The 25,239-nt window shown below is 36.0% G+C and overlaps 1 protein-coding gene across 2 annotated transcripts in view; it reads right to left on the reverse strand.

The window, feature by feature from the left end:
* PRDM5 (PR/SET domain 5) overlaps positions 1-25,239 on the reverse strand; it is a 90,883-nt gene that overhangs the window by 37,159 nt on the left and 28,485 nt on the right. Inside the window, exons 5-13 of one of the 2 annotated variants that reach the window (XM_075422189.1) lie at positions 24,383-24,557; positions 23,107-23,199; positions 22,715-22,836; positions 20,344-20,423; positions 13,878-13,962; positions 12,447-12,604; positions 8,777-8,863; positions 7,261-7,354; positions 1,448-1,608 (exon numbers count right to left, since the gene is read on the reverse strand). In XM_075422189.1, the coding sequence (XP_075278304.1) occupies positions 1,448-1,608; positions 7,261-7,354; positions 8,777-8,863; positions 12,447-12,604; positions 13,878-13,962; positions 20,344-20,423; positions 22,715-22,836; positions 23,107-23,199; positions 24,383-24,557 (1,055 nt within the window). Of the gene's footprint in view, positions 1-1,447; positions 1,609-7,260; positions 7,355-8,776; positions 8,869-12,446; positions 12,605-13,877; positions 13,963-20,343; positions 20,424-22,714; positions 22,837-23,106; positions 23,200-24,382; positions 24,558-25,239 lie in introns of both variants that reach the window. The other variant, XM_075422188.1, reaches the window with a different exon arrangement.

Here is a 25,239-nt window from a genome sequence, read left to right on the forward strand (position 1 = left end):
ACTGACTGCTTTTAGTGGAGAATTTTGGATTACTTCATTTATAAGTGTTATTTTAAATGGGATAGGAACAATAACATTAAATTGTATACAGCTGACTGGGTTTCAAGCTTTTGCGCATGACTTTTCAGATTGGGAAATTAATTCTTATTTTTATAAAAGACATTGAAGTGACATAAAATTCTTCATTACATCATAAAAAACTTATGTCACATAGTACATATGCTGCAGCTGACGGAAGAGTAAATGAGATCATTTCAATACTGGATGGACTTGCACAGTTTTCATTCTGTGACATTAGGGATATGAATGTTAAATCCCTTTTGATTAGGATAGAATTCTTTAGAAATCACTTATACCTCTAAACAGCAACAGTGGGGGGGGGATACCAGATAGAGCTATTAATTCCTTTCAATCACAAAAAAAACCCCATTCCAATCACAAAAAAAACCAGGAAACTATTTTCTGGCAACTGTAATCATTACATAACTCAATGCACATTAAATATGAGACAAGCAGTATTTAAAACTGACTGAAGGCAGACAGACAGCAAATACATTAACATACATTTAATGGAAGATCAAGACCTTTAAAAGACCAGGAAAGAAACCAAAGGGACTTTGGTTCCTGGTTGGTTCCATTACTTTTTGTAATCTGTAAACACGTCAAGAATCAAACACGCATTAATGAGACAGCGCTGTCCATTACACTAGAGAATTCAATAGCCTGTTGTCTGCCGATAACTTGGTTTAGGCTCCAAAGACACTTACTAGTTCCCACACTTCTAACACACAGTAGGGTTGGCAAGACCTTGAAAGACTCCCTACATCTTTTCCTCAATTTTAAATATAGATTTGTGTTGTAATGAAGAGTACTCGCCATAATCATGTGCTGAAAATATTGTACCAAGTAACTCAATCACACTCTGTTTTGTTACTAGAATTTTACATGTGTATATGAAGTGCATACTATATGGCAAATAATATATGCACAATGTTTTTCAACAAACTCACAAGCTGCATTTTGTGGCTACACCAAAGCTGATTTTCCTCAGCTGATTCGTTCTTGATTCAATTATTTTCTTCGTATTTCTTCCCTGTAACATAAATCTTACCTCAGACCAAACCAGCAAGCAAGCTTTTTTCTACAGTTTACCCCAATTCAATTGCAGAGATTGGTGGAAAGGAGTATGGTAAGAGCAGTGTAGCAAGTCCTATTCTGCCACACACCTGACGCTGGAGTACCTACTCTGGATTTACATATATGAATCCGCTGCAGATTCTGTACGCCACCAATAATCCCACTACTGCAAGAAGCATTTTAGGATGTGAAGAACGATCACAGCTTTCTACTGAAAAGCCAGAAATGCAAAAGCATCTGGGAAACTTGTGTTTAGTGATAACCTCATGGACACAGAAAGAATTCATATGATAGAACTGTCTCTACTCACTTTTTTATGACTCTTCAGGACTGAGGGTGTCACAAAAGCTTTGTCACAGAGATCACACTTGTATTTCTTATGTCCATCGTGTACAACTTGAATATGAACATTTAACGTGTCCTTTCTTTTGAAAGTAGCATCACAGTGATCGCACTTGAAGGTCCTCTCACCTTATAAAGAGAAAAACAAGATTTAAAGATTTTTGTGGAAATACACTAATGTTTCTTCTTTCAGAAAAATGAATAAAAGCAGCAAAGACAAATGAAAATCTGGGTCCTAAGAACAAGAAAAGGAACATCACATCAGGTAAAACTGTCACTGAAAAATTAATAAAATAGTCATGACAAAAATGTAGCCAGAAATGCGAGATTAAAATCTATAGTCAAAAGTGAAACAGCAGCCAGTGGAAATGGCTTCCAGTGAAACAGAGCACAGGTTTTGTCAGCACCTCCAGTAACAGACTCTCTTTATGGTAACAAGGAAAAATATGAAATAGGCTTCATTTTTTGAAACTTAAATGGTAAGAGACATCTTCCTGAATTTAAAAGAACTCTCAAAATAAGAAATATTTGCTTTGAGTAACCCATCACATTCACATCAATAGAGGCAAATCCATATGACAAAGATGAAATAACTTTTAAGTGTTATAGCACTATTACTATCCAAACTGTGGTGAGGTTGTTGAAGGTTATGGCAGAGGCCAGGTTACTATTGCTAATAGTTTTAAAATTCAATGAATTACCTAAGAGAGGGGAAGAGACATTATATTCGGAAAATCTGCACACATCTTTTGAGAGAAAAAAAAGACGTGATTATTCAGCAAAATCATTACAATGAACCTTCTCCTTATCACTACTGTGAATGCAGAAGAGAATATTCTCTTCTACTTGTTAACTGCTTGATTAAAATTGCAAGTTAAACACCTGTAACGTGGCATTCATTCAGAAATCCACAGTCTAAACTGGAAATCAGCTGCCCATATCCCAGAAAAACTGTCCAAGCAGTGACATCACAAAGAAAGATCACCATAATCTAAGGACTATCCTCCACTTCATTTTTTTCAGGGCAGAGGTCTGATCTGCAGCCTCCAGATCCCTATGAATAAAATATGGACTTGTATAAGCACAAGCTACTTTTCCAGTAGCAATAATGCACATGTAGAGGTACACTTATGTCCCTGGTACAGCTCATTAAAGGATAAAATCATGCCAGCTTCGGTCCCAGTGCATAGGCCAATATGAATGGAAATTGACTTCAGCACACTACATATTAAAAGCCCATTTGATGCTACATGTTAAAGCACCAAAAATCTTTTTTCTTTGTTATACATTACACTTTAATACATATAAATGACGCTTACCAGTACAGTGGTGCCTCAAGTACTCACACACATTCCAAAGCCTAGATAACCTGTTTCTCTCCCCCATAAATTAACCATAATTGCCCACCACCCCAAACCTCTCATTCTCTGTTTATTTGGAAATAAAAATGGTTTTGTCTTGGATGACACAAGAAGAATATGCTAAAAGGTATTAGAGTATAAGCTGTCTTATCATGAAATATTTTCAGTGTAGCTATTCAGAAAAATTTTCAAGGTCAACTGGGATGCAACTTAATATGCTGTTTTGTAGATGTTTAACACTGACAGTGCACCTAACTGTTCAGTGAATCACTTTAGTCCTCATCTTGGGAACACGAGACTACCCTGCTAACAAAGTGGTCATTGCTATTTTTACTGAAGTAACACGCAATTTCTTACTGCTTCAAAGCAAAAATATTGAAGTAATTTTTTTTGAAAGTCACTTCCCATACGAACTTCTAGGCTTCACGGATTTTTTTTTCAGTCAGTCATTTGTTTCTTTCCATCTCTAAATAACTTAGCTCCAAGGCTGAAAATAAATTAAAAAAAATGAAGCAATACTAGACAATTCAAACCAATTACCATGTCTTCTGAAGTAAGAAATAATTCGTATGGTTTCCATAAATTTACATGATATCATTATGGCTTAAGACACAATTTGACATTTGTTGAGTTTCAGGAGGATTTGTCCTTTTTATCCTAAAGTTCTGTTTGTAATCATTCCTATCATTTTCAGTACTGCTCTTGTATCATGATTTGAGAAGATAAATGGCTTTCAGAAAACAACAGAAAATAAGGTAGTAAAAGATCAACCAGTTTTCAAATAGAAAACCTCCAAAGTCAGGGAATTTCAGAACCAACATACTGTTCAATCATATCTCCTCTGTGTGTACACATTATAATACTCTTCAATTATGCAGAGCTGCAATACCAGTATGTATTTAGTCAAGTCCTGGCTTTAGTTTAGCAAAGTTTTTCAACATGCAAAGTAATGGGAAGCCTAGAATTGGGTATTTTTTCAAGCGTTATCCTGGATGAAGGCAAAAAATCAGTGTTTCTCCTCAGCTTCCTCCTTTAGCAGAAACCCTGTATCTCATTATAGAAGAGCCATCAGGACAGTCTCCATCCATAGTTGATTCACTGAGCCCTCTTTCTGTCTTTTTTTTTTTTTTCTTTTAAGCCATAGACAAAGATACATGAAAACTTAATTAAAAAGTAACAATAATACACAAGTATGGCAGGAGTTTCAGAAGGTTCCTCAACAGCGTAAAGCAAAAATCTAAATCCCTTGCAAAAGATATGAGCACTAAAACACCTTGAAGCAGCTCTGGAAATCCTCTTCTAGAAGACTTCAAGAAAAATCAAGACCTATGCAACCTATTTCATGAAACCTCACTGTTATGATAAAAGAACACAGATTTCATATGGTAAATGTAAGAATTTGCCTGTTGCTTAAGTACAATCACTGCCAAAAAACAAACTCTTTCCACTGGCTTTGACAGATAACAGTGACATTAAAGTCACCAGATAAATTTCTAATATTAGCGCTTAAGAAATAAAGAAAGAACTTCCATTATGTAGTTTTAGTCAACAGGTTTGCACTGTGCTAGATCAAGAGGTTTGTTATAAATTGAATAGCAAAAGATATACATAGATTCTCTTCAAGCCTTGGCATTATAGAGAATGAAAGTAAACAAGAAAGTATATCATTGACTTCAGCTTTTGAAACCACTGAAGAAGGGAAACTTTTTCAAAGTACTTGACATGAAACTAAGATATCAATATCCACAAATGACTCCAAAGATGGAAAGAGAGCACTGACATAATATATTCTACAGTACTTTCCATCAGAAATGTACTCTCCTTATGACAAAATAAGGTAACAAAAATCAGGGCTACTTGTGCTTTACTTGAAATAAGCAATCTTCAGTGCCCACTTCTGCTGGCCCCTGTAGCAGGAGCTAATTAGTATTTCTTTTATTAACAAACATTCTGCATGTAGATTTTTTCTCTAGAAAGCAAATGTACAAAAAGGATGAGGTCCTTCTAAAACAATGCAATCCTGTTCATGCATGTCTCTACAACCCTAGACAATTCAATGATCCAAGAAAAAATGCTCTGGCTTACTCATTCTTGTCTTACAGCCTCATGAGCTAGTATAGCCAAGTATGAGCTACCATACACCCACCATATATCATACAGCCTTCCTGAACACTACAACTGAGAATGAAGGGTTAGCCCCAGCATTGCCAATGACATAATGAAAACAGTTATTAAAAGCATTATCAGCAATATGCCTAAGAAAAATCTTGTCTGACACTCAGAAGACAAGTTACATTTACACAGCTAGAACCCTGGAGAAAAAATTTTAGATTTTTTTAATTATTTGTTAGACATATTTTATCTTGAAGTTTGAAAGTTATATCCATGATGTATATATTTCCAATGTCAAGACACGAACACCTGAAAAGTAAGTTTATGAAATATGATTTTTTCTAGTAAATTAAGTTTGTAAAATAAAATTTAAGTCCTTCTACATCATTCTGCAGAGTGACTGCTTCTAAAACAAGGGGATAACGAATTTTTTAAAAAAATATATGATGTAGGCTGAACTTCAATTTTTCCTAGAAGTTTCAAGCTTCACAAAAAATTTTCTGTTTCCTACAGCACAAAACAGTAGAGCCAGCTAAATACATCTAGAGATTGTGGTTTGTTTACCTCCTTTCTTTTATAGAACAGGTATATTTCAGTGCTATGAGTGGGACTATCATCCAGTTGTAGCAGGACAATGCCTACAATTCTGAGTTATTTCAAATATGAGAAACTCATTATCATGGCAGCACAACTTGTCAGTCTCAGAGTTAGGTCATGAGGGGAAGAGTTCTACATTTCTTCACTGGGAACACAAGCTCTTCTCAGGTAACAGCAGAGCCCTTGTTTTAATCACAGCCTTGAACTGAAAACTGTTTATTCTTCAGTTCATCCTAGTAATGACTTTCACTTTGCTATTGGTCTGTAAACACTTCTTTTATAGGACTCTACAGACAAGAGAGATGCATTATGACTATAACAGTTTTGCTTATATTCTGCTGTATTAAGGCTTCCTTGTTAAGCTGGTCGGCTTTTGGGTTTGGTTTTTGTTTGGTTGTTTTTTTTTTTTTAAGAAAAAAGGTTTAAGTCTTCCCTGTGATTAATAAAAGTAACAAATATCAGTTTAAGGTTTTGACTCATTTCTGAGTCAGTTTTAGCTAAAATGGCAGAAGCTACCACCTTCAAACACCTACTCTGTCCTTCAGCAAGACATGTTGCCTTTCGCACCAAGGAAGACTGACTACACAATGTTGGTGCCGCTGCAGTTCACAGTCTGATATATTTAATATTTGATTAAATAGTGGTGGTTCATGGACAGCTAAACCTGCCGCAAATCACAACCCTAACTCAAATATCTCAAATTTCCTGAGCTCCCATCCTCTTAAAAAAAAAAAGTCAACGATATGTTTTTAGAGAGAGACCTTTACCAAGGCCTACAATTCTGCGTACTGTGAATTACTGCTTTTGGATATTCTGCAAACGCTTGGTTCATTAGAATACACATTACTAAGCAGGTTTTTCACTCTCCCCCCCCCCATCATTTTAACATTGGAAAAAGATTTTAAAAATTCATTGCTTTATGAAGTTGCAGAAGCTTCAAAAAATAATTATAAAAGAACAAACTAAATATGCCAGTCTAATAATCTAACAGAAATACTGTCATGTGGGATTAAAAAAAAAAAAAAAAAGGTTTGTGGTTTTCTTAATTATACCAATATAAATATTCCCCAAATCAAGGTACTGTCTCTAAGCTACAAGGATTTTAGATCATGACTATTTTCTAAAATCTAAATTGCTGACATTCACAAGGTTGAATGGTAGTCTAGAGCTCTAAATTTTGGAGAAAATTCCACCAAAAATAAATCTTCACACAGTTAAAAAACAGTACAGAATGCCAAGATCAAGTTACTCATGAGGGAAAATGGCCACAGCATTTCTCTGGGCTGCTAGTTCTGTGCCAGAGGCAGGAAACATTAGGCTAGGCAGGCACAGGATAGAGAATCTCAGTTTCAGGCTCTAAACCGGATTACCTACAAAAGCCAAGTAAGCCACCAAGTTATCTGTGCTTCCATTTCTCCTTCCTTAACATGGATGTAACACTATCACACTTAATGCAGAAATAAATCTCCTGTCATCAGACCTCAAATCATTGCTAGATTTTCTACAGCATATTTGGATTTGCATTTAAGTACATTTAAAGACAAGGTTTGAATTTGGCTCTGAATTTTCTAACTCCCTGGGGTTAGAGCTGAATCTTAATACTAATTTAATATAGCAAGTTGGATATTGGAGCAAGGTGCCATACGTCTGGCTTTCCCAGTCAAATGTGAGAAGTGAGGAAGTTCTTTTTCCTTTCTGACTTAGCACTTACTGTTATGGATTAACAGATGTCTTTGTAGAGAGAATGGGGTTCGGAACAAAGCTTTGCATTCCTCACACTGGAATGGTCTCTCTTCAGAATGGGTCTGCAGATGAAAGACAACATGTCAGAGGAAAGGCTCAGGGAAATCAATTAGGCATCATTACAGTAATTATAGCTAATTTTCTAGACTGGATTCAGGAAGGGATATCACAGCAATTTGAAACATCAGGGGATAAAGAATTAAAACAATCATTCTGCCATTATCCAGAATTCTGAAAGTCAGCACAGCAGCTACCAAATAAATGTACCCTCCCAGTCCTCAGAAGTGTTACATGGGGTGTGCATGTAAACAGAAACAAAAATAAATATAGAATAACCAGGGAGAAAACGTACAAGCTCAGCTGCACTGCTTCATCCATACTAACATTGGTCTTAAGTACCAATATGAATAAATACTTTAAAATTAAATACATGTACACAAACCCCTTTTTCTCAGTTTTGAAGTTTGAAGGTAAAATTGATCTGATTATCTCAAGATAGCGTCTAAAATTTGGCAAAGAAAATTTCTCAAATCATAAGACTAATCTTACAAATCCTTGTTTCAGGTTCTTGTATTAACAGGGAAAAAAAAGAAAAAACACAGAAGCATCAGTATCAAGATTTAAGTTTGCTGTAGAAAAATTTGTCATAGCTGAGAGATGTCAAAGCCATAAATAAAATAAAAGGCTAAGCTTGGATAAATCTCTCAAACTGCAGAGTTGCTAAAGCAGATTTCTCTTCTGGAGCTTGGGAAACATCCAGCTTCATTCTACTTTTGTAAATTTCAGAGCGTTTTCCCCGTTTCCTAGTGTTATTAAGTGCTGTCTCACTGTAGATAGTAAGTCAATCCATACTATTTATTACCTACCCTACTTCCTACTATTTTGCAAAAGAAAGTAAGTTTTTAAAGCGTCAGTGTCTAAACATTAGAAGCTGCAATGTCAAGAGGAAAACGGAATGGATAGTAAGTGTTTTATAATATGCACAAAATTAGGTACATAAGTTCATTTTGCAAACTAAGGCTAAATATTAGGTTGTATGAATATGCAATATGCTATTTCTGCTACTCATAATACCAGACGACATTTGTAGTTATCACTTAAACTATGGTAAACAAGAGACTGTGGGAAGTCAGCATAATTATTCAGATGTAGACTGAGGGCCTCAAACTTAGATTGATTTTAGTGCAAATGTCCTCTTACATACACAGGAGTACCAAAATGTCAGAGTACTTGCAATGGTATGCAGAGGCTTTGGATTCAAATTCAATTCCTTGAACTCAGCCTATGTCACTTAAGGCAAAAAGGCAACTGGAGCATCATCAACTGTGTGGAATATATCACACATTACACAAAATCTGCTGAATGTTTCAGTCCAGCTTCTACAGGTTTACATCACAGTTTCCATTAGTTGACACCCTGCTTGGTAGTCTCAGCAGTCAGGCCAAGGATTGACAGGACATAAAGAGACTGAACTACCTTCTCACCTCAACAGGTGGTTCCTCCAGAACAGGGTTGAGACATATTGACGAGACACTGTGGGGAAGCTCGCAGTGCTGCTGTCTGTGCTGTACCTGTTCTGTGGATAAATAGAAGGGTTCAGTCTCTAGGGCTGTCAATCTGGCACCTTTCACGAGCGCAAAATTCATGTTATTTATTTTAAAAATGCCCTGGTTTAGAACACTCACCACTTGAGTGATAGTTCTGAAGAGCACAGTGATTTGTACAGAATTCCTTAGCATCTCCTTGACAGGTCTCCTAGTCTTCTGATCACAATACACATATTCATCTGCACATCTTAACTTCTCTCAGAAGAAAAGCACCTAAATAAGCATACCCACATGCAAGGGTACACAGATGATCTCCCTCTTTTGTGAATGGTCCAGAAACAAGCTATATCTATTACAAAAAGCCATGCAAATCTTAATGAGGAGACGTATCCCCCCAGACAAGCACATTAGTTCCAATACTGTCCTTTTTTGTCCTACTAATAGGTTCCAGACCAGAGATGGCTTCCATTCAGTCAAAGCAAGGGACGCTAGCCATACGATCAAAGCAACTGAGGATTGACTCTTATGCAATATTTCATGGCAGCCTTTCCTATCATAACATTTGTGGAGGCTTAAACCCAGCCCAAGGCTATTTATTCCCAACAGAGAAACTGAGGGAATACAGTTGTTTCAATTCATTATACTCCCCAGAACCAAATAACCCTGGATTAAATATAAACCCTTTAAAATCCTGTGTCTGCTGACCTATTTCTGCTCGCTGTCATATCCTCCCTTTTTATTCTTTGAACTCATCCTCTATACATAACAACAAAGAAGCAGATGGAACAAAAACTTTGCTTTCTCCTGCATGGAAGTGATCTGCATTACATGGCACAGAACTGCATTACATGGCACAGAACATACACTTTCATCTGATCGAACCTGGTTGAAAGGTGACTACTGTAATCTATAGCATAATCCAATACTACATTTGCCTCTTAATTTCAGATACTATTCTCTTCCCTTGTCAGAAAAATTGAGCCGTATTTTTCATCCGACCACTTAGTTTCTATAGTTTAAGCTTTTTCAAAAGACATCTGAGCTAGTTCCACACCACTTAACACTTCTCAGTGCTGACATCCGCAAGCAAGCTTGCACATGCACCTACACATTGCAGTGTAGTACTTGTACAGAAGCAGCATGTCAGAGAGGTACCACAGGAAGACTAACAGCTCCTGCCTCCCAGATCTGCAGCTGCAAGAGCATAACGAGTGGTAAGTTAGGGTTCACATCACAATGCTCTGCCGAACAGTACAGACATACTCTTAGCAACTCCACTGTCTATCTCCCAGTGAAATCCTGTGAAACGTGAGGAACTCATCTCCCTCTGCACCTTTGAAATGACCCAACATTCACCCACATCAGAAAAACATTTAAAAGCATGTGTTGTGGAAGTCATTTTTATTCCGATACTCCCAACACAAAATCAGATTAAATAACCCCCATAAAGGAATCACAGAAACAACAGCAACGTTTCCATCTAAAACACAAAACAAGAATTCAAAGGTGCAAAATACACATGTATCCTGTTTCTTATTATAAATAAAAAGTATGTAGCTCTGCTGTAAAACTCAGAGTTTTCTCAAGTGTGTTGCTTCCTGTTGAATGCTGTTGATTTAAGTGTTTTTAACTACTATACCCATCATTCCTACTGCAGTTTTCTAAGTTCCCCAATACTAGCACAGCAACTGCACCCTGGAACTCAAAAAAGCACCATGAAATTATTCAGAGGCCAACTTTTTTTCCTCAAGAAGAAAGTGAATCTAGGAGGAGGTCTTAAAGGAATACACACCTAAAGAATATTTAAAACTCCAGCTGAATACATACAATGTATGACACACAATAAAGGTTTAAATCTCCACTGTTACTGCATTGACAATTCTGTGAAAAGGCAAAAAAAACTATTGCACTCTTCCCTTAGTAGCACTACAACCCTCCCAAAATCATGGCACTTAAAATTATTTTGGCATCCCAAACTACCACATCCTTGACTTACACCTTACAATTGGTTTTGTGTATATACATCCATACTCCCCTCCATTATCTACCTCCCCTTGTTTACACTGTTTACTCAATGGCAAGAGATGTGTCTAAAAAAAGCAATTCAGGACATCTATGTCAGTCTCCTGTCTGTCACACTCATCTCTTTCATTTAGCAAGTGAAATTAGAGACCTAAATGTAGATGGGTGAAAATTCACAGCTGTTTGGGTAAACTTCATGTAAACATAGGAATAAGTTTCTTTCATTATAGGACAATGTTGATTTACAGCCCATACTGTGTGCAAACAGGTTCAGGAAATCAGTATTCCAACACACTAAGGAATTCTGTCAAAATTAGGTACTCACTAAATCTGTCTAAATTTTAATATTTTTCCCATTAAGCAGAGTCTCTAATCTTTGCTTATGTTAGTGTTGCTGCTGCTTTAAACACAAAATTGGGTCAAAATGTTTAGTCATTCACACTTAATCCTGAGTTCTGTTTTCAGCCCAAACTCCCTACCAGTCATCAATTGCAAATATAACACAAGGAAACACGTAAAAATTATTCATTTAAGATATAGAAGTATCTTTTCAGATAGCATGTTATACACTTTCCTTAGAATATATCCAATTTGTGAGATTCTGCCCGATTTTCTTAATCAAGTCTAAAACGCAAGATGCAACCACAGCATATACGGGAGCTAATCCCATTCTTCAGCAGGCTTCTGCATGCTTTCTATTTTAGACGGTCATCACCAATTCATCTTATGAGATGCATTATTATTATTCTTACATGATTTATGGCTCAAAGTGCAAGAGATGGTGCAAAGATCCTGTGCCAAATTCCCTGGTGGCATATAACATGAGCCAAACTGCAAAAGACTGGTAAGTATGCGTGTATCAGTTTCATCAAAAGGGGAGAAGAAAGAGAGAGTATTTAAAAAATGTAAAGAAAAAAAGAAAAAAGCAAAGGGTTCCAAATACAGGACACAAACAGGTAGGGGTTGGGTTTTTTTCCCCCTTTCTTTTTTAGAGTTTTGTAATTCTGAATCCTCAGTCGTGGATATAGCCTTTCCATTAAAATTGTAACCCCAGGTTAAAATAATGAAAGGCATTATAGAAATTAGGCTAAGCAGATCTGATCTTAAATCAACAAAAGCTGAGCAACCCTTCATAAGCCTATTTTTCAGGTAACTTTTTTTCTAATGTTGACTTAATGTGGGAAGCAGGTGCTAAGTCCAACAATGACTGCAACAGGAATACACTTAAGTCTTATTCAAATACGGTATTTTTTAAAATACAAAAAATTTGAAGACATTTTGGATTAAATTTTTAACTTCATAATCTAATATTAAAAAAATAACAAAACAGAAAATGGGGATTTATTTGATGTTTTTAACCAAGCAACTGTAATTTCCTTCTGCTTATTTCACTTTTTTTTTACTAGAATTCATTTAGTATTTTGAGATTTTGGTTAAAACAAAGAACACTAAAAAATACATTCTCCAATACTTTAATCCCATGTTTATAAGCATGCCAGAGCTTAATGATGAACCACTTAAAAGAAAAAAAATCTGCAAATCTGAGGCTGGCAGACCTGTAAACAACAACAGCAGAGTGCTTTACCTTCTTGTGATTCTTGTAAACATTTCTGTGGGCAAATCCCTTTCCACAAAGCTTGCATTTATAAGGTTTATCTTCACTGTGTATTATTTTGTGTGCAGTCACTTGATCAAGTCGTTTGAAGGACTTATTGCAAACCTCGCAGGTGTAGGGGCGTTTTTCTGCAGAAAATGAGTGGGGGACATTTAATCTCCTGTTTATACAGGGGGAGAAGATGAAAGGCAGAGACAGTCATCTCCTCAGAGATTTTTGCAATTAAGTCAACCCAATTAAGATCAAACCAATTAGAAAAACATCTAATGCCCTTTATGTTAGACAGTTAAGTCACTTCACAGAAGATGAGCCATGGTGTACCTCAAGAAATTGGCACATTCTTTGCAATAATCATTGCTAAAACTAAATTCTGATTAATTAGCTTAAATCAAAAGAGAATGACTTCAAAGAGGAAAACCCTGTTTCCAGATTACATATGTGAAAGAGGGCATAACAGTTTAAATGTTTTAAAACTTGATTAACAATATACATATTAGCTTCCAAAATCAGAAGTTCCAATACAAAAAGCTTTTGTGCTTCAACTGGTGACTGCAGCTTAACTACACTAATGCTCATCCAAAAGTGTCAAAAGAAAGCTAGAAGCCTCTCAGATATATCTGTGTTACAAGAAATGAGCTTTTGGTGTGGACTGATACCAAGAAAATAGTTCATTTATAAGCCAGTACCACTGTAAAAACCTGTATTTTTAAAACACTACCATATTTGACAGAACAGTGTTTGTGTTTTCATTGCATTGGCTGGTGTTTCCAATCACTGGTGAAAGACATACAAACACTAGATCACAGTGATCAGAAATCCTGGCAGAGCCAATTTCTGTCATATTGCTAAACCTATGGACAGGCCACTCCCCGCTCTCCGCAGTTCTGGCAGAGGACAGACTCAGTGAAACATTTGTACATGTTCTACAAAATGATGTGGAGCATGAGCTGCTTTCCTCTAACTGGAAACTATGTGCATGTGAGTCCACTAAAATATATACATATGAATGTTTCCCATTTTATCACAGATCTCCGGCTGACAGCTTACCCCTGCTCCCATCCTCTTCTCTTCAACACGAAATTTCACCCATCGGTTCTTCACCTCCTCTCTAAGCTAAGTAGCAATCTTTTGCCCCATTCCAGCTAACTGACATCATCTACCCCAGCTAGCATGAAAAAATAGCTTGACAAAGCAGCAACAGGAAGAAGACTATAGCATTATACTTGGATTTTTGAAAGGCTTAGAAAGGATGATAGTTTCCTTGGAACCTGAGATTTGCTCGAACAGCTCAGGGCAACACAGAATTCATCAAGCCTTCCATAAAAAATTAATCCAGGTAAAATTCAATATACGTTAAATACATATACATATATATAAGTTTGTGTCATTTTTGTACATTACCTGAATGAGTTATCATATGGCGTTTTAGCTGGTTAGCTGAAATAAATTTCTTGTCACATTCCTGACACTCAAAGATCTCATGGACCTGCAAAATGAGTGTTTAATGATAATTAAATACGTCTCAAACAATATACAGAAAGTCTCTAATAGACCACAACTATTTCTGAGCCAGTAGCTATGCTAATATTCATGAATATTCTGTAATTTCCCCCTTGCTAGTCCCTTCATGTACAACAGCATCTCAAAAAATAAATATTCATAACTGTAAACAGCTATCACTGCAACTATATTTAGAAACACAGCTTATGCAAATTTGCAATAGCAGATCCATTCAAAATATCATTATTATTAAAGCATTAAAAAACAATGCAGAATGCCTTTTCAAAGCACTTTTTTCTTGTCAATAAGACGCAAGTAAAAATAACACAGTCACTACTTCGTAACTACTGTAAGAATTTTTTAAAAAAAAAGTACTGTCAAAAACTTCCAGGATTGTTTCTCTTAAAAGCTTTTAGAGGCAAGACAGTTGAGGGGCAGCAGTGTCTCAAACTGTAAATGCAGTAAGCATTAGCACAATTTTCAACATCAGAGCACATAATGTCATCAAGGACAAGTGTTGGAAAAACAGAAGAGACAGCTGAGAGTTGCAACCTCTATCAGAGGTCAACTAAAAAAAAAAAAAAAAAATCCCATTTTCTTTATTGTTCCCCAAAATCACAATACATACATACTACTACACCCATCATGATTACCGTTCACCTTCTACTCTGTATTACATTTGCCATCAGCAACCTCCCCTCAACCTAGCCACAGTGCAACTGAACATACATTTCAATTTTTTGGTACTGCGGTCTGAGACAGCAAAACTTCTGGTCAGCGCTCACATTTCATAAATGTTTTTTGGAGAACTCTATAGACTTTCCGTAGGAGAATCTAGCAGCTAAAAATAACAAATATCAAAGGTTCAACACAATACTCTCATGAAAAACATTTGCAGACAGCACAGTAAAGCAGCTCAACTAAGCCTTCCACTTCAAACAAAAAAAAAAAAAACCCAAAACAAAAACAGATTCTCCCTAAGTATTCTACCTCACCATGTTTTTACACTGCTACTCACAAACAAACTTTAGCATAAATTAAGTGTTTTAATAAACTGTCAAGTGATTATGTCATTTCCTACAGTCTCTGCAAATTTGCGCACTGTGGACAGTAATGCGTACCAAAATGCTCAGACGGAATTAGGTGGTAAACTCAAATGAAGATCATTCATTCTGTTTACCCAGCTGCATTTCAGATTAATTTCTCTTATATGCACACACAATCTACTACTCTACTCTTCCCCAAAAGATCAAAATTCTTACTTGGATAGTTAACTGAAGTTTACATAATTCTGCAACCAACTGCTATTAGAATCCCCTCCAACACAATTATTTGAAATAACTTGTAAGGTATTCTTAAACATAATATTTAATACATCAGAACCCAGACTATGCTTTGACATTATACAAATGCCTTATTAAACAATGCTGTCGAAATGAAGGCTCACTGAATACATCTGCATCAAAAAAGAAACTTGCACGTGCATTAAAAAAAGCTACAGCTATCAAATAAATATTCTATAGCTGTTACTCTTCTATCAATTCTCAGAAAACAATCAGACACAGACATATGCATGTGCATTACATAGCTGTCACTATCAAGCATATATTCTATAGCTGGCACTCTTCTAATCCATTTTTTAGAAGAGTACACAATTACATGGTAAAACAGTAATAAAATATAACAAATGTTTTTATGAATAACAATATTCAAACAGATTTTCATTTTAAGAAAACTTGTCAAGTAACATGCTTTATGAGTACACAGGCTGTAATACCAGACAAGTTCTCGTGCAATGATTTATTCATATAATAAAATTAGTCTCATTAGGGTGCTGTAACAGCTACCAACATAAACCTCTCTTGCATTAAAGTCAGAACATGCTTAGAATTGTTTCATTTGCATTTGAAGAGCTACACCTTCAGATAACAACTTGTTAAGTGCTATACAAAACAGCAAGCATCTGAACAAGATTAACATACACTCAGATAAATATACACCTTCACTTACAGGACTGAATCGTAAAATTTTCATGAGGTCTACTGAAATCAAAAGGTCATTCAAAAGAGTTTTGGGGGTGAAACTGAGCTAAAACTTTGAAGATACACAAAATCCATGATCAGCTTTTCCAAAAACTAATTTGAATTCCAATCTACCACTCCAATAACTGGATGAGACTCTGCCTGTTGGAAGGCAGTGCTTTGAGAGAATATGAGAACATTGCATCCAACTGAAATTATTAAACGCGATTGACACTTTCAAAGTGGTGTTCAAAAGTCAGTTTCCTCTATCTTTCTATGGCTTTCACAGTGATTGTGAAAAATAAAGACTGCACAGTTGAACAAAACACTGCCCAGTGTTGAACAAGGGTAAAAAAACCCAACACAGAGACACTTGGAACTGGCAGGTGAAAAAAGGCAGGAGGAGAGGATCACAGATGTTATTTAAGAGTGACTTTCCTCCTCATAGTTTTGCAGGAAGTCCAGCTCTACAACAAAGAAAGTTAAGAAAGAATCAAAGATTTTTCATAAACAATAAAACACTCTCAATCTCATAGAAAAAACAATGAATAGGATCCTTCTCGGTTCTGTTATTTTCTCTCCAGTAGACTGTGCTACAGCATTTCTCTTAATGGAATCTTACAGACCGATATAAAAAATACAGAAGGGCAACAGCACAAGCTAGTCTTACCTGTAAAGAACAGCACTGCATTTCATACAGGCATGTGTTTTATGACCTTTTCCAAAATCAAAAAAGCTTTACTGCCTTACACTCAAAGGCATCCTTAATCTTCTTTCTTAACAGGAGCATTAGCTACTTTACTGTTGAAAACACCCACCTACAACAAAGTCTGAAATTCACTCCACAGCTGTACAGCCAGAGACATACTCCCCCAACCTACCTACAAGTACTGAAAGTGTAGCACTGTCTATTCTGGCTGCATCATCTTGGGAAAAGAAACCAGCAACATTGGCATGTCTGAATTTTTCTTCCCTTTCCACTTACAGAACAGTAGAGCCTCAACGGAGATGTCTGGCAGCCTGTGCTATTCAGATGTATAGGCTCACTTTTAAGTTTAAGTTCCTGTGAGCAAGACAAATCCAAAACATAAGACACCTAATGTTCAAAGATACAAAAGGAACCCTATAGCAAGAATCTACATCAATGAGGACAAAACTCCTTTAGCTTGCTTGCTCACTATTATAAATGTTGAATGATTCAATTTTGCATTTTACTTAAACTTCAGCACTTGGTATCAGAATATAATTGAGATGGCATGTCATTTGCTTTGGCAGTAGACATAACAAACCTGCAAAAATGAGATTTTACAACAAATTCTTTTTGTTCTACTACACAGTCTTTTGTAAGCTCCTGTACAGCATTTCTTCAGTTGTGTTTGCTGGTAATTTTTTTTTTTTATACTACCATATCACTTAGCAGCCCAAATCATGGATTACTATAAATATCAGCTAGAACAATGTCACTTTACAATTGGAAGATAAGACAAAAGGGAACAGGTGGATATAGACAGAATGGAAAACAGAAAGATACTAATCACTACAAAAAGCAATATCATCAGTGGATCAACATCACAACTGTTGTTAAAGTTTTGTAGGTATCATGCAGGAGGAGAGTTGTGTTATGGCAAGTAGGTTTGGAAATCAAGTAAAAAATAAAAAATGTAGGTAAGACTATTCTGGGTAGGACTATAATCGCTAAGGAACACAAGATCAGAATCCAAAATGATGTCCACACTGAATGAAGCTTCAAAACACTCATTATTTAGGAAGGAGAAATCAAATGCATAAATGTGACATGATAACTAACAGTTTACATAGCACCACTAGAAAACAATATGAATACTGAGCTGATGCTGCTGTTAGAAAGCACTGTCACTCTGAGACGTATTAAAAGACATATTCTCTATATCAATAAACCCAGGACAATCATTCCACTATACCTGTCACTACCAAGGGCTCAACTAAGCATCATTGCTCTTCTTGTTTGGGCAGCTGACCACAAGATGCTTATAGGCCAAAAAGAGAATCCACAGAAAGAAAAAAACTTACTAAAAGCAAAAGTAGTTTGGAAAAACAGATGCATGAAGAAAGATTGAGATAATTGTGTTTGTACAGCCTAGGTATTGCAAATGGAGTTGATAACAGCTTTGCAATATGCTAATTGGTACAAGGAAGACAGTGTTGAATTGTTCTTCACGTTTTTTCAGATAAGACAAAGAGCAATTAACTCAATTTGCAGTAAAGAGGAAGATTTAAGTAGGACATCATTAAAAACAAACACTGGACTAATGAACACATTCAAAAAAATTAATAGCACTAAAGATGAAAGTCAGAATACAAAGGGACATCTATGCAGGTGGTAAAATCTTCTTTAGTGGAACTTCTCAGGATATGAGACAGTGCATATCTAGGATGCTTTAGGTACATGCTTACTCCTCTCTCAGAAATAGAATGGGCTAGAAAACCTCCTCCTGAGTCCTGAGTTCTCTTCCAGCCCTACATTTCACTGAATTTGAGAAAAACTAAAAAAAAAAAAAAAAAAAAAAAAAAAAAAAAAAGCAGCTGTGCCACCAAAAATAAGCATGGTACATTCACCAGTCTGGAAAACAAGCAGGTAAGACTAAGGGACAGAAGATGGTAACAGCAAAGTTTAATTGTGCATGGCAAAGAAAGGGTTTATTTTTAGACATTTAAGGCACAAGCAATCCGCAAGACACACAAAGCTAAAAATGGGTTTAAATCAAAGATGCCATGAAAGCTACAGGTCTGGATGACTGTGTCTTCAGCAAGTAAACAGATCTCTTAATCTCCCCTATAGCCACCCTTTTTACATTCTTTCTCTGTTTATTGGATTTCTCTCTGTTGTTTGGGCTTCTTTTCTGTTATCTCCTATACTTTACCTTTCTATACTCTACCTTTATTTCTTTACTTTGACAGAAAATGGGTGGGGGAAAAAAAAAATCTTTTCCTCCCTGTTTCACTGATTATTCTCTTTACTTTTTTACTGCCTGTCTAAATATTTATGGCAATGTTGTGATGCATCCTGCCCCACTTCCTACAAAAGCAAAGTAATTCAAGCAAACAGAAGGCATGAGCCCTGCATGCAATCTCCTTCACTATCTGATGTACATGTGTGAATCTATTTCCTGGATGCCTTAAAAAAGAAGCCGATCAAGAAGAGGAAATACGGAAGTTTTATTCACAAATTCTTCATGCTGATTCTTAAGTGCTCAACTGACCTACCATCAATGCTATTTGAAATGCTTGTTAGTGTGTGTCATAGTGTCTGCACAGAATTACAACTACCAAAACAAAACAAACATTTTAATAAAATGGACACACTAACCATGATATTCTGCATTTTCAGGGCCAACATAAGGTACACTGATGTGTAAAAACTGTAATTACATGTGGCAAGGCATATCACAATTTGGTCTGAGGAGTAACAAAGTATAGCCCTGTTCAACAAGAAATATAGGGCATATTAATACAAGAAAGGAGAAAAACAAATTTTAAAGGAGGGGCCCCACCATTTCGTTTGCAACAACATATTTTAATTGATATCATCTATATCCTCAATAGATTCAGGTTATAACCAGGGCATTATTAAATACTTACAGATAATCTGATAAACAGTACAATGTAGCTTTTTGTAAAAACAGAATCTCATGGGTTTTAATGATTTATCAAATTAATCTTGCAGGGACTTCCTTTGGGTATAATGGATTCAGAATCTCATATTCATAGTCCATCTGTATTTCTATACGAATCCCCTTATTTCCAATAGATGCTTTTCAAACTGTTAACCCCTCCTGTTCTGGTTATAAAAGATCATGTGCCTAAACAAAAGAGACACTAAAAATCTGGTTTTGAGGAAAAAAATTTTTTACTACTGCATAACTAAATTGCAAATAACACCCTTACTGGTATGTCACAAAGTAATAAGAAAGATTGATTGTATTTTGTACAAAAACTGAAGGTTCATGAACCTATTTTATGGTCTGTATGTATCCTATCATTACATAATATGCTTTTATATTTAGCTTAGTGTTTAAGAATGCTTAAGAACAGCAGACAACTTTGGCTTAATGTTGGAATGCACAAATGATACAAGCATAAACATTTTTCCATTTGGTAAAAGATGCATTAAAATTTCAGGAAGATTTTTGGTTTAACCAAGTATGATTACAAAAATAAACACGCCCAATAAAATACATTGGTTTTGTAACCATGAAATAGATTACCCAAAGGTTTGCATTACAGCAGCTTTCAAGTGACCTAAGCACCAGAGTCTCACATCTTAGTGAAGTCGAAGCCTGCTGTGGGTTAGCCTTCATCTTACTGACCTTTCGATGCTCTTGGAGATTTGTTGCTGAGGAACATTTCTTATTGCACACTGAACACATCAGCTTCTTCCTAGAATTTCCTGAAACAGAAACAAAACACTACCAACATCTCAAAAAGGAAGTGCTATGAAAGAATCTAAATATTTCCACTGAGTCTGTGACTTCTCACAGGTCATTTGACTGACATAAGATTTTTACATTTGTATCCCATCTTCAAAGCGTTCCATATCAGGCGTTCTCTGTGGGTGTCCAACAAACCAGTTACTGATGGAATGTAAATCAAGAAAACAATAAATAAAAAAACCCTTTCAAATCAATGTTATCACACATCACCAATCCAATATGAAAAACACAATTCACAACTAGGAACAACTCACTTTATAACTGAACAGTTGATTTCTTCCAGAAGTCAATACAGGAATTAGTGCAGCAATGACAAAAAAGATCCCAAAGTGAAACAATCATTTCCCATTTTTCTTTATTCAGAAAGCATTAAGATATCATTAATGGTCTTTAACTGAACAAGACAGGGAAATTGTATTAGCATCAGATCATGAATTCAAATCTAGTCTAAAATGTAAATTACAAAACAAGCCACAGGTCAGCTACCAGATGTATTTTCCTTCCCTTTTCACAGTTGCTTTAAAAAGTGACGGAACATTTAATTGTGTTTATCTATCATTCACCTTTTGAAAGTTATTTTAGTATCCCACAAAGCTACCACAAACCTAATTCTTTGTTTACAACTATGTGCCCACACAAGATATTTCCTAGCTTATGTAAAAAATTCGTATTACTCTGAACACTGAGAAGAGCAGACACAGAACAAAAAAGAGGAGTACTGCTTAGGCACACACAGAGGAAGCATGGATCATAAACAAACTCATTAGATGGCTTCTAGCTCAATTTTCCAGATCCTCATCTTCCTACATCTTTCCTGCTTTTGCTCTCCTAAAGAATTCGTATTAGGTTGATTCTTCTTACTACAATGTACCCTGTCAATGGATTGGTTCAATACTTAAATTTGTAGTATAAACAAAGTACTTAATCTCACATATGCATTTGCTGTTATAAAGCTTATGCTAAGTGCTTATATATACTGATATACAGCTAAATACAGGAATACATTTAGTTCTTCAACTTACAAGAAGATTAATGAGACCTTCTCGAAGGACAGAAAGGCGATAGTGAATATCTGTTCATAGCTTTGCACAATGAGCAACACATGTAACAATCCTTTCTACTTTCCCTTGCCACCAGGTAACACAAGCCAGGAAGTAATTCTAGAAATGTCCCTCAACAGTAGTAGGTTATTTTCCTTCCTGCACTGACACTAGTTGTGATTTCTATGCCTCCCAAGTGGTAAAATAAAAGCTCTGCTCATTGTGCAGGCAGAGCAAAAATATCCTCCAGGCATCTGCTCTCAGTTATGTCTGGAGTGATCACTCAAGAAAACTGTGGAATTTGTATACCACTACATAACTGATCAAAGCTAAGCCTAAACATAACAATGTTCATGGATGAAAAAAATCCTTACTGATACTGAGAAAAGGAGATCATCTTTTATAAGAACAGTCATGGAAGGGTTTCTGTACACTGTAAGAGTTTGGCAGAAGGAGGAGATCTCATGCAATGAAAACCTTACAAAGCATCTCAGTGTTGTCGTCATCAACTAAAGACCGTTTTCTTTCACTCTGGTATTCTGCTGTCCCACACATACTGATCTTCCATTGATGTTAAGAGTGGACACGCAGAGAGTTTAGAATGCCAGAACTGAGATCTGCATTGTGGACCTGAGAGCAGTATTTTGCCCTTCTATGAAAACAGAGCGAAGTTTGATTGAAAACTATTGATTCACAGTACACAGACGTCAAAAAAAACCTATGGTCTAACGGGACTAGTGGATTGTCTCATCTGGCTTCCAGCACAATAGAGGCTTTAGAATTTTATGCAATACCCTCACCAAGCCTAATCGTTTGTGAAGCATGTCTTCCAGAAAGACATCCCATTGTGTCCTGAAAATGCCAAATGATCAAGAACTCACCACTTCCTGCAGCAGTTTGTGCCAACAGTTGCATTTTCCTCGCTACTGAAATGTTTTGCTTTATGCATTATTTGCCTAGTTTAAACTTCCCCAGATTCCTATTACATTTGCTGCAGTAGACTAATGATTCATCTGTAATACAGTAATTTCTCCCTGGGGGAGGAGGAATAGTTACTCTTGCAATTAGTTACTTCTTAATTTTCTTTTTGATACAAATGAATCCACTAAAAAATAAACGAAAGACAACATTTAATGTTACTTGCAAATTTAAGGCTAGGAACACATAGGACAATTTTTTTGCCAAAGAAACATTAAACTCTTTCTTACCACTGTGAACGTTTTCTTTATGTTTTTTCAGGGCATCCTTACTCTTGAACCTCTTCCCGCAGCTATCTGCCTTGCATATGAATCTGGCATCCCCTCTGCATGCCTCCTTGTGCTGTTCGTAACTATATGGGATAACCAGTAAAACAAACCAAAAAAAGCAATACATAAAGCGCTATCTACAGAAACCAGACATGTAGCAAGTATTCTGAGCTTAATGCATGCTGCACTGCAGAGTTCCAAGGCCACCTCATGCATTACTTACAGCAAATACGAATGAAAGCATTTAGCTTCTTTCACTGTTAGGATTCATATTAACTAACAAGCTTGAAAGCTAACATGCAAAGGGAGGCCAGCAATGATATGACAGCAGTCCAGTAACTCAGACACAAAACCTCGATTCTGAGCTGAAGGAAGTATTGCAAACAGAGCACTGAAAACTTCTTGAAGAGTCTCCTGGGCTGATATTCTCTGTGCACTGAAGTACACTAAAGAAAAATAAAAAACAACCAAAAAAAAAAAAATAAGGGGAACATTCTACAACATACACAGGCTTGCAGTAGCTAAAAAAATATATACAGCTCTACAAATCTTTAAGTAGGTGAGTGATTTCTTTCATGTGTTAAGTCTCCTTGAATTTAGTGGGAGTAATCAAATGCATAAACAGTAAGAATCAGGATGATATTGCAGTATCCTCACACAGATTAATCTTACCTTGCACAATGTAAAATTTTTTTAACTAGCTATACAGCATAAATCCAACTTCCACTATAGACTAGAAGGCACAAGTCTAGTTCAAGAGAAAATACTTAATTGCCTCCACCAAATATTTCTCTGCCATGTAATCACATTTATTTCCACGAAAGAACACAGAGCTGATACAGAGCTGCCAGTTCTAGGAATGTTCACATTATTCAGATGTAAGAAAGATCAATTTATTACAAGAGCAGCCTTAAGTGCATTCTATGCAATATGAGTCTGTTTCTTTCCAACATGACAGTTAAACTAAATGTACTATCTATAATTCAATGTATAATAAAAAGTAATACATCCATTTACCGGCAAGCCAAAAAAATTGTATTATAAACAACAAGAGACAAAAACAGTTGTGTTTTTGTACAAAAGCGTAATTGTAAGGTATATGACTTTAGTGACAAAACTGCATATTTACACTATCAAGGACAGTAAAGATTTGCTCTTAGATGTCACATCTTTCATGTTTCTGTTTATTTTTTTTCATCACTCAAATATTTCATTAATCAAACAGGAAGCACTGTTCTACCATTTTTTTGTCCTTCTAGATCACTATTTACTTTCTTCTAACTCTTACTTCAGTACTGTAACGACATCCGCAGCTTAAAAATCACATCTCCCAAACTACTAAACGGCCCACTGACAGAGACCAACGGTTTTGCCAGCCAAACAACAACTCTGACCTGGTCTACAGCATATGATTTTAAAACAAAAAATTACAGACATTTTCTCAATGCAAATTGAAGTCTCCAACAAATACAAAAAATTAACATATTAAAAGACTAAAGTAAAGGGTAAGGATACAAATACATAAGCATGAAAATTACAGGTTAAATTGTGATTAAGCCAAGAGAAATAAATGATTGAATGAAACAGATTTAAACAATACCCAAAAAAAACACTCCTGTTTCTACTCACTGTCTTTGTAGAGCTTGTTTAACAGGGAATTTCTTTCCACAGTTTCGGCACTTAAATTCCTTTTCCTCACTGGGTTTTTGGTGCAAAGTCTGAAGATGTTCAGCTAGAATCTCCTGGCTGGCAAAACTGGATTCACAGTTTGGGCATGCATGGTCCTCTTTGCAGGTGAGGGGATCTGCACGATTGGAGGCAAAAAAACAGTAAAGGCATAGTTTTAAGTGAGTGTTTTGGTTACATTAAGAAAGACTTTCTGCCAGAAACAGATTGTGCAAAATAGCATCACAAAACTGATAAAAGACTGTCTCTGAATGGATTATAGAGAGCCTATCTTGAGTAGATTACCACCAGCATTATTGAAAACAGATACAAAGTATGAAGTTGGGTGTGACTTAGGCTGTTAGCCTAATTTAGTCATCCAGGTTGCCTCTACTTTGATAAAGATGCTGAGAATTCACCAGCTTAGGTCACATACCTTTTCTTAGACATTTTATCTTAGGATTGGCTGAACAGTTTTATGAAAAGGTTTATTTCTGTCCCATCTAAGTAAGAGGGAAACTATCCCTCTTAGAGCAAAAACTTAGCTTTCATAAGACTGTGTCAGGTGAAATTAACTCAGTTTTTAGTTCAAAAATTAATGGTAACTTCTCATGAAATCTAGGCTTAGCCATTCACTCAGTAATTCACAGGACTGGCTGCTTATTATTAGGCAAAGACAAGAACGTTAAACCAAAATAAAGTGATAAAGATCATACAAGAGCTCAGACTAAACCCAAGGAGCCTTCCAGTTCCCCAGTCCTATACAGTTTTTGTTCTGTTTCTTCTTTGTTACTATTTTTAAGTTGTCAAATGACCCTATT

The sequence above is a fragment of the Opisthocomus hoazin genome, chromosome 5, assembly GCF_030867145.1.
Source record: "Opisthocomus hoazin isolate bOpiHoa1 chromosome 5, bOpiHoa1.hap1, whole genome shotgun sequence".
NCBI lineage: Eukaryota > Metazoa > Chordata > Aves > Opisthocomiformes > Opisthocomidae > Opisthocomus > Opisthocomus hoazin.